Source organism: Phaseolus vulgaris, chromosome 6 (assembly GCF_051622355.1).
Source record: "Phaseolus vulgaris cultivar YP4 chromosome 6, ASM5162235v1, whole genome shotgun sequence".
NCBI lineage: Eukaryota > Viridiplantae > Streptophyta > Magnoliopsida > Fabales > Fabaceae > Phaseolus > Phaseolus vulgaris.
In genome coordinates, this window is record NC_143503.1 from 26968166 (window position 1) to 26979507 (window position 11342).

Sequence of the window (11342 nt, forward strand, 5' to 3'; positions counted from 1 at the left end):
TTTTGACCGAAACTCCTACAAATTTGGTCCTGTATATATAAAAAGAAAAAAAAAACTGTTCATATTAGTTTTTTAGAAATGGTTAAGTTGTTATAATTTCTCTTAAAATACTTATTAACTGTGTATGTAAATGTTATAATTTCATTAGTTTTTTATAAATGGTTAAGTTGTTATAATTTCTCTTAAAATATTTATAGTAGTGTATGTAAATGTTATCTTTTAAAAAAAACACATAAAAATGTTTTTTTTTTGGTCAGCAAAAACATAAAAATGTTGAAAACGTATATGAAATTAAACTAAAATATATGTTGATTGGAACAGGCAAAGGATCTGCACTTGCATTGGGTACGATGGTTGGAACAGTGGGTGGCATATGTACTTTCCTGGAACAGTGGGTGGCATATGTACTTTCCTGGTACAGTGGGAAAAAGACAATAACTTATCTCAGACATCCTTGTCTTTTGCTATTTCCACCCTCCCTTCTTCTAAGTTCAAACTCAAAGATTGTTTGTTTTAAAACTCTACTACTAGTAGAAGCATAGTTTCAATTTATACAAATGCTTTCGTCTAATTCATTCATCAGAGTATCCTAAAGAATACTAGAGGAAAGATGTTTTCGTTTTGTTAATTCCTTAGGCTTAAATATTATCTAGTTGATTATTATTTTTTTATATTTTACTAAAAAAAATTATTAAATAAAATTCAATTTGAGAGACAAAAAGTAATTATTAATTATTATATTGATTAAATTAGATATTATTTTAGATATTAAAAAAATTATTGGTATATAAGTTAGTTTTTATTATTGATAAATAGTTTCTAAATTGGTATTTGATCATCTACCAAGATATCATTTAATTAATATAGCAATTAATTATTTTTAGTCTCTAAATTTGGTTTTTGTTGAATGATTTTTTAGTAGTATTTCCCAATTATTAAGAAATGGACATTAAGTATAATTCAACCTTATAAAATCGACTTAATCGAGATTTATACTCACTTATGTATTATGAAATATTCTTATTTCTAGTCGATATGAGATTTTCAACACACTCTCACACCGAGACTGTCAACTCATGTGAGACTATATAATGGATAGTTCGATAATGATCCAATAGCAGGCAGGTGACTTTATAAATCCAACAAACTCTTGTTATGATATGTTCTAAATGGTTTTATACCATATTAAGAAATGAATCTTAAGCTTAACTTAAACTTATAAAACTGACTTATAAATTGAGATTTGTACCCACTTATATATTATGTAATGTCTTTATAAGTGCACCTAAGATAAATGGAAGAAAATGCAGACAAACTAGCATGCACTACGTTAAATTTGCTCTTTTAATTTTTTTTTATCTCTAGTCGATTTATGATCTCCAACAACATCTTATATAATTCACTTGTTATGATAGACTTTATGCATATGCATACATTTTCATTTTCATTTTCCAACACATATCTTTTCTATTCTCCAAAATTTAAAAGGCCATGTCTTATTAAAAATATGTAGTTTAAACTATTGGTTTGTAATATTACATTAGAAAGTAAACATTCATAGTATATCAATTTATGTTAATGGGTCTGTGCGTCAAAATTATATAATAAGCTAGTTGGTAATTTAATATTTGATAAGTTTATAACTTATATGTTTTAAACCGATAAACTAGTTTGTTGAAGTATAAGTATAGTGATTCTTAGATTTTTTTAATGTCAACATAATCTTTTGTCATTAGGATTTACTTGATTGAAATAAGCTTGCAAATTATGCTGACTTAAAACGTTTTACAAATTAAAAAAATGTCTAAAGTTGGAATTGAGATTAGAAGATTTTAGGTTAAGAATGATAAATAATATATAAAATCATGCATAAAAAAATACTTGACCATTTATCTAATTTACAGTATTATTGTAACTGAGTTTTATAATTTTTAAATATTGAAAAGTATAGGTAGCAGTTTTCAATTCGATGGTAATAATCCATTAATAGCTTCTTGCTACCCTAAATCCATATTCTCTCTTCTTTTTTTTTGTTGCGTGCGACCACTACTGGTGAGTATATAGATAGAAAGGATTTTAAATAGTATAAAATAAATTAATGCTTGTATAATAAAGCTTATTTTGATTGCAAATTTTATAAATTATAAATTTATTTTCTTCCATCTATTAAATAGGTTAAATAGCATTTTTGTAATTACATCTATTAAGCAATGCAATAAGTTAGGGATGAAACCTATGTAGCACAGATACTGATACAACACATGGACACGAAGATACGTATAATATCTAAAATGTAAGACACGGAAATATGGATCTATATATTATATAATTATAAATTATATAAATTACCAATAAAGATTTATGTGCAAAAGTATGTTCCAGATTATTTTTTGGAGCAGAAAAATATTTTTCATGACTGGTTCAAAATGATTTGTTTCTTATTTTTATAATCATAATAAAAATTTATACAATAAGTTTGAGTTTTTAAAAAATTAATGTATTTTCTTTTTAAATACGTGTTCTATAAGTATCATACGAGTGTCGGTGTCCGATACAGTATCCGATACCGACACGCCATTTAAGAGAAGTGTTTGAGCTTCATAGGTAACATTGGAAAAGAAAAAAATAAATAGAATTTTGAAATTAATCGGCCCAATATTCCAATAAATATCGATTAAACATGTAGGTCAAAAGAAAAGAAAAACCACTGACAAATTATCCATAAAATTATCCTTGACGTGGAGAAAAGGGAGTTAATAGAATAATTCACAAAAGTTAAACTTACGTTAAAAGGGTGGAGTGAACTTAACAATACTCGAATGAAATTGTAAATGTTGTTAATTTTTTGTTCTCAGTGCAAGCATAAAGCGATGATGAAAAGCAAAAGAAAGAGAAAAATAATAAAAGAGAAAGTAAAGAAAAAGTTGAATTGACACTAAAGTCAAAGGAATATAGTACCTATATACATAGTGTGTACACTAGTTTGGATTAAAAAACCAATCACCAAATTTCCAACTAAAAAATAGAAGAAGAAGGAATAAAGAAGGAAAGTGGCATGGTTGAATTTAGAACACAAAATAAAAAGGAATTTGATTCTTGCAGGCAAACAAAATATTCATCACTTTTTGGAATACTTTGTTCTGTTTCTCAAACGCGTTAATTAAAGTGCCACCGATTTTCTTACCAACAAACGCGCCAACTCACTTCAGAAAAATACGCAGATTTTTTATTGTTATTTTGTGACTTTTTTCATGAAAATTCAATATATTTTATAAAGTTTATTTATGGTTAAACACTGCATTAATTATTTTTTCTGAAATGTATTTCATTAATTAAGATGTTTTTACTAAAGTGTTAATAAATATTGTGAATCGAATAACAAATTTTTTTCTACGCTAATTTAATTTATCTTGAATTCCTTCTTTAAATGCGTTAAGGATAATTTAAGAAATACAAGTTACTGATTAATTTTATGCTTTTAAATAATTTTTTAAAAGGTATAAATTAGTTAATAAAGAAAGTACAGCAAAATAATTTTCAAAACAATGGATACTGAATTTTTTTTATCACTGTAAAATCTAAAGTTAACCAAAAAGCTTAATCTTCTGATATGATCACAATTACTACAAAATAAACTCGCTAAACTAGCTTATTAATAACACACCCCTGTACAATTTTTGCAGCCAAAATAAAAATATTGAATAAAAGGAAAAAAAAAAAAAAAAGTTACATGGACAAGCTTCTCCGGTTAAACCGGTGGCCGAGCCGAGTCAACGGCCGTCCGCGGCATAATCGGCGCGGTGGAAGACGACGACGTTCCTTCAACGTCGTTATTCCGCACCCTGGGGGATCTAATAGACAGCGCCCTTGCGAAAAACGGCGCAGCTATCGAGAAAATCCACCGGTCCGATTTCAAACTCCGGTCCAACCGCCTTGACTGTTTCCCCCTACTACTCCCTTCTCCTCCGGTTCGGTAACCCTGCCTCGAACTACCTTCTCTCGGTAACACGATCAAGCTACTTGCACGATGCAATTGCCGGTTTATTACCTGCTTGCGAACCTCCAAAGGAAGTCTCAGAGTGAACCGGTCAGTGTTTTCGCCCGGTTGAACGATCGAGTGGCCGGTGGAATGCGACTTCGAGAACCGGCGAAGCCGGTTCGACCGCGATCCACGTGTGCGGTTCCGGTTCAGCGTTTTTTCCAGAGAAAGAACTTCCGGTTCGGTTAAGAAACGGTCAGAGTCCGCGTTTTGCTGCTCTGGCGCGGCTTCGACTGCGTCGTTTTGGGCTTCAACGTCTGGCGTTAACGATTGAGGATCGGGAACAGCGTCGGCGCCGTTGTTGGCGTCAGAATCCATGGATTCTGTTGGTACGAGGTTGGCGCGGCACACGGGACACGTGGTGTGGGAGCTCAACCACTCGTCTATGCACTCGGGGTGGAAAACGTGGTCGCACTTGGGGATCAAACGCAGCGTTTCGGTATCCTCAAACTCGCACAAACACACCGCGCATTCCAAGTCTTCTTTTCCGATCTTGTGGATCTTGACCTCGGAGTATTCGAGGGTGGGGAAGGTTTGGATGACGGCGGGGTCAAGGCCACGCGCGACTCTTCTGGAGCGTGCGGAGGTGAGAGGCCTAACGCTGTTGGAAGGCGCATCGGCGCAGTGGCGTACGTAGATGGAGAAAACGGCCATGACGAAAAGCGCCGCCACTAGTATGACGATGATTGCGGCTAGAGAGGGGTTGAAGCGGTTTAGGTTTGGGTCGGTGTTTGGATCGGACTGGGGCTGGCCCTGCGCGACGGCGATTGGAATTGACGGCAGCAGGAATTGGAGGAGCAGGAATAGGGTTGCGTGGTGATGGTGTTTCTTCATTTTGTGGAATGAAGAGTGAGAGAAAGTGTGTGTTGTTATGTTATTTAAAAGAGAGTGTTCTTGGTCAGAGTGCAAACGTGCTACAGCTAGCATTGGAAGCTTCCACTGAAAGTGGAGAAAATATTGCTTCCTTCAACACACAAAACAAACATTTCATGATTTCACAAAAATATTCAATTTCTTCTAAAACTATAAAGGAACTACCTGGGATTTAGCGTAATTTTAGCAAGATCATTCAAAAAAAAATCTTTATTTATAAAATTAATTATTAATAAAAACTTCCCTCCTATTAGTTACAGTAAAATATTTTTCATAAAACATGTCTTATTGTTTTCGAAATAAATTAATTTATGTAATAAACAAAAATTTGGACATTGGTTTACTCGTATTACTTGAGGGATTTATTCACTGTGTGATTGATTATAGCCAAACATATAATAATACGAACAATTTTCCAAATAATAATTTTACCAAATTTCGATAATATATTGCAGAAAAAAAGGAAAAAAATGAAGCCTAAATTCTCTGTATTTGTTTTCTGGTTAATTATAGACAAAAACTGGTCATCCGTTAGTTACATGACCAAATCCATGGAAATTCAATAAAAAATAATAATTAAATGGTTTAATTTCCACATTTTTTTAGTGTAGATTTTACAGTCGTTATGTAAAAATAAAATCTACATTTTATAACAAATGATTTTAATTATTTCTTAGAGATTCTATAAAAACTGAGATTAGTATTTGTTTGGTTAGAAATTACGAATTATACAAAACACTGTTTTGTTTTTGTGTTTGAAAGTTAGTTGTGGTAGAAGCTACACAAAAAAACTTCTCAAAATAATTAAAGAACTTATTATTTTACATTAAAAAAAAATACGTTTCAGGAATAATAATAATAATACAATTAAAAACTAAATAAAATAGAAAAATAATTCCTATTGAAATGATGAGTATGATTAGCAGTGATAAAAAATGCATGTTTCATTCAACTTATTAAAAATATTTATTTGCAGTAACTTCACATTTTTTTTTATAAAAAACAATTTAAGTGGAACAAGAATTTACAAGGAAAATTAAATTATTTTTTAATCCAAAGAAGGATTGGGGTAGCACTTAAGAGTCTCCGATTTAGCCCAATTCGAGGGGAATTAAAAAAACATAAAGCCCAATAATAAAAAAAAAATATGCCGCGAAGTTTGACCAAATCTAGTACAAGTTGAATCGAGTATAAATTTGCATTAATAATTTCTTTTATATGGTTTCAGATTCAATAAACATATAAATATTTTATGATGCAACATATTAATATTTTGAAAATACTGATAATTTTTTTTTTGTTTAAATGAGATTTTTTAAAGGCAAAAGAAAGTAAACTTTGACTAGTTCTTCTTGCAGTTGAGTGTGGAAGCCATAGTCAACAGTTGAACTATCATTAGTCAACATCTATTTTTTCAAAGAAATTTTCCTTCATTACAGGTGGGTGTTATAACTATGGTTACTTCTCCAACATCGTTGACCAATATTGGTTAATCACAGTATTTTTTTTTCTTTTTTTTTTTTACTCAATAGCAAATAAAAGGAAAAAAAAAGAGAGAATAAGTTAAGAAGTGTGTTTATTGGTTTGAGAAGAAGGTATAATGAAAAATCAAGAAAAAATTATTATTTTTAAAAATAATAAATTAATTAAAATTAAGTAATTGTATAATTAGAAAGTTACTTATATATTTGTTGTGAAAATAGAGATATAATTTTAAAAATTTCAAAAAAAAAAATCACTTTCTATTTTTTTCTCTTGGGTTAGTAGAAAATAAATATAGAAGACCCAATGAAATTAACACATTTTTTTAATCAAATTTTCTATAGAAAGGATTATTTTTTTTCTGCTTATTTTCATCCATAAGTCATTTCCCTTTAAACAAATATATATTCTTACTATAATATACACAAATCTATCTCCAAGAAACTCTCCGATTAAATTTTTTTTTTGAGTTTTTGTTAAAGACTTTGTCCAAAATCCTTGCTTATTTTTTTATTGGTTTGGTCTAGCTTTGAATATGAGATAAACTATGATGGCTTAGACTTTGTTTTTTGAACTTTGAATATATTTTTTTAATACAAAAAACTCATAAAGTTTGAATAAAGGATGTAGGTGATGCAATTAGAGGAAGATAAAATAATTGCATAACTTCTAGAAGGATGGTTATTTCAAATTAGAATAAATAATGCATTTTCAATGTTTTAACTAACTATATATGTACAGTGCAGTTCGATCCAATCTAAGAATTAACTACCCTGGAAAAAGTCAATGTTTTTTCTAATAAATAAATTGTTAGATGTCATTGATAAGATTTTGAAGCATATTAGTTTTTTTTCTTATTATTAAATAAAACCCATTAAATCTATCATTTAAGTATTGTATTTATATTTATTTAATTACTTTATATTAAATTTTATCTTTATATTTAAATACTAGCTCTTGGCACAACTCTGTCACATACCTTCACTGTTTCTTCCAAGTTACTGACAAGTTCATAATTGTTATGTTTTGTTGTTTGTTGTGTTTTGCATTCTTTCATTGAAAGTTGGCAGTTGCATTCTTATCAGCATTATTGTTGTAAGATTCTTGATTTATTGTACAACAATTTAATTCTTAGATTGTTGTTGTAATTCTGAGACTAAAATAATAATTAGAAATGAGTTTGAAAGGTTATAGAACCATGTTTTTAGGTTCATTGATATTGTTTAAAAGTTACCACTGTCAAAATTTGAATAACTGATATTAGAAATTCCAAAATCTCAAATCAAAATGTTAGAAAAATTTACTAAAATGGTGGAACTCATTTTGAGTATTATACAAAAATGGATAATTACAGAAAGAAAATATAAAAAAAAAACATTTTAAGTCAAAGTTGTCAATGATACATGCAATATCAATTAAATCCATTAATCTACCACAATATCAATTATATATGTGTTGCCTAAATAGGAGGAAAAAATATTATAAACAAGAATATTAGGGAAAGTTTACATTACATTTACCATTTTGTTTCAACTTTACATTAGAAGGAAAAAATAATGTATCTCACAAATCTTTTTTTCAATTTTTTTTTTGTGGATACAACAATTGAAAAATATTGAAGTAGAACAAAGAATGAGTACAAGGCTACAAACCTCCATTGCTCTTATAAATATAACAAATATTGTGTCTGAATTGAATATAATTTAACATAATTATTTCAATTTTTATTGGCGAGTCAAATCCTCATATACGAAATGTGACATTTTTTTTTCAGTGTACAGAAAACCATCACGCACGCTACACTTTGTTTCACTTTTTTTCTCAGTTTTATAACAAAAAGTTGTCTTCACCGTTGGTAACTTTTGAAGAAGTTGTCTTCAACATTGACAACTTTGCATGGACACCAAATGAAAAAGTTTGACATACCATTGACAACTTTTATTCAAAGATCGTGCACTAGCTTTATTTACTCAAACAATATTTTATTTCTCACATTACATGCCTAGCCTACACTCATTGTTACTTTGCTCGAGACTTTTTCCTCACATAGCTACAACAATTCTCACTTTGGTCATATGGATACAATAATAACAATGCTCAGAGATTCTAATGTTTCACAATCCCTATTTAATAGACTCATACTTCCTTCATATTTAACTACATTCACCTTCATGTTTCGTCATTCTTTTTTAAGTGCTTAAGCATGTCAATTTATTTCCAAAAATAATTTCTCTCTTTACATATTAATATAATTTTACAAAAGATAGTTGAAATAATGTAATATGATTTGTATTCTTATTTCAACAATTGAGACTCAATATAAATAATTATTTAACAATACTATTTTACGTCAGTTTTAGTTATACTTGGCATAGAAAGGAAAAATATTGTAGTTTTTTTAATTTAGTTGGAAAATGGAGTTTTAAACTTTCCATGCCAATGTTGAATTTTATCGTTACCTTATATCAATCCTCTGTGTAAGAATATTTTTTGGAGTTATTTATGATTCACAGAGAGCGTTATTTTTTATAATGGGTCAGTTAAATTTAGTTGTAAATTTTTTAATTATTTTTCATTCATCCAAATTATGGAAATATATAACATCCTTTCTATTTCAATATTTTATATTTTTTTCTTTTAGTTTTTTTTCTCAAATACACATTCTTTTAAACTTGACAATGACATCAAAAAAAAAAAAATAACACTTCCTAAACTTTAAATTCTAAACAATACACCTTATCACACTCCCTAAACCCTATCACAAGATAGGAAGGTCTAGGTTAATTTTTTTCAAAAATCCCCAAAAGAAAAAAAAATGTAATTATATGCTTACATTTTTAACGTGTCTTGAAATATTTATTATTTAAAATATTAAATATTTTTACTATATGTTTATTTATTAATATTTTATATAAATACTTAAAATCAAATTTACAATTTACATTTTAACTTCTTTAACAGTTTTATTAAATAAAACTATTTTATCATAATATTAATGCATTCTATATTTTATCTTAAATGAACATCACTTTAAAAGATAAAAAAACATAAGGCGTAAAAAATAATATGCTTGGACTATAATATAAGGAATAATAATATATTATTACTTTCTAACAAAATTAGTCGTGTTTCTTTTTAATCTATAAATTAATCTGATGACACGACTCTCTTCCTAATTTTTCACTACTCTGTTGGGCCCAACAAAAATCACAGCTTTAAACTGACCAAAGAACGGGAATTTCTTCCTGCATCTCCTTGCATTACTATCTGCACCTTCATGCGGTTTTTTGAACCTCTATACTTCAAAAATATCCAAATTATTCTGATATTTTTTTATTGAATATTCAGAATATTTTTCGGATCATAGAATCTAAAGGTTACATTTTTTATTTTTTATTTATTTTAAAATATTAAATCAAGAATATAAATTGTATTTTAATTTGTACAATTCAAATAAAAATTTTATATTTTAAATCCAGAATATTTTTTTTTATATTTTTTAAAATATAGACGTGCAGGAGGAAATTATGAGGGTGTGTGAAGAAATCCCACCAAAGAACTCATGAATTGATCCAAACTATTGGGTTTTGCCCAACTTCAAAACGAAGAGTCTTAATATTTTAGGGGATTTCTTTTTGCATCTCCATAGTTTACTCTTACACCCATTGAGGCGTAAAAGACAAAATTAACCGTAGACATATACCCTTCCCACCTTGGTTGTTTTCTCTTCCGGACGTGATCCATAAAAATTTCAGATGGTAGAACTTAAAATTATATTTTGGAAAAAGTATCTTACGGATTGTGTAATTTAAATGACTTCCGGACAACACAACTAAGAATGACAATTTGGGGCGAGTTGTGTGGGTTGATCCATAGCCTGATAAGAAAAAACATGAAACAGATTGTCTATATTAACCCATGAGCTCAGTTAAACTCGCATAACTTGTAGTCTATGCAAGCTAGTTACATGATGGATCGAGTCAGTCCGCATAATATTTTATTCATTCAATTGAATGTTGCATCCAATGTTATTAAAATAGAAAAAAAAAATTACTTTTGAAGTCAGTACAATATCCAAATAATTATTGTATAGTTTCAGTAGGTTAAACAATATTTTACTTTTACATTTTCTTGTCCATAAAATATATAACTTTAACGTATTTATTTGATGTAGATTTTAATATTGTGTTTATTTAGCTCATTTAAATTTTATTATCAAATATATTTGTATGGTTATTATTTTTTTAAAAAAAACTAATACACAATAATACGCAAATCCACGTATAAACCTTTATGTAACTAACTAAATCAACCTACAATTCTTATGTAGATGAACCAACCTTACTTTTTTTATGAGTAAATACGGGATGAGACCAAATAAGACAAGTCACTATATAAGGACATCTCAAAACATAATTATTCTTATAATATTAACATCTCTAAGCATAATTCTTCCTATAAGAAGGGATAAAGTAAAAATTTTAGAATTTATAAAGGTGTTGGAGGAAAGCATGTGTGGTATGATCCATTTTTCGTATATTTTAATTGAAGTTATGTTTTTGTGCTGGACTTTAATTAGTTAAGAAACCCTAGTTTATCCAGAAGCCAAAAAAAGAAAAGAAAAATGAAGAAAAAGTTTTCATTGTCAACTTTATTATGGGACCCAAAAAATCAAACATGCAAGATGAACAAAGGGACAAGAATATAAAAAAGTGTCCTCTAGACCACTTTTATTTAGCTAGCTTCTATGCATTTTGGAATTTAGTTTAGATTCAAAGCAACAATTATCATCTTAATCGTCATAATGCTCATCAGAAATTAGTAAATGGAAATGACCCAACCCTAGCCGTTTTACTCATTTTCTTTCAAATCTCATCCACACATAAGATACATACTTTAAAAATTTGTATTTAGCATAATACGTAATAACTTTTTGTTATGGAAGTAT

The 11342-nt window shown here is 28.7% G+C and overlaps 1 protein-coding gene across 1 annotated transcript; it reads right to left on the minus strand.

Moving 5' to 3' along the window:
* Window positions 1-3534: 3534 nt before the first annotated feature.
* LOC137831713 (E3 ubiquitin-protein ligase ATL6) lies at window positions 3535-4906 on the minus strand. Its single transcript, XM_068639499.2, has one exon. The coding sequence runs from the start codon at window positions 4871-4873 to the stop codon at window positions 3749-3751; it is 1125 nt and encodes a 374-aa protein (XP_068495600.2). The 5' UTR covers window positions 4874-4906; the 3' UTR covers window positions 3535-3748.
* Between the last annotated feature and the right edge of the window lie 6436 nt (window positions 4907-11342).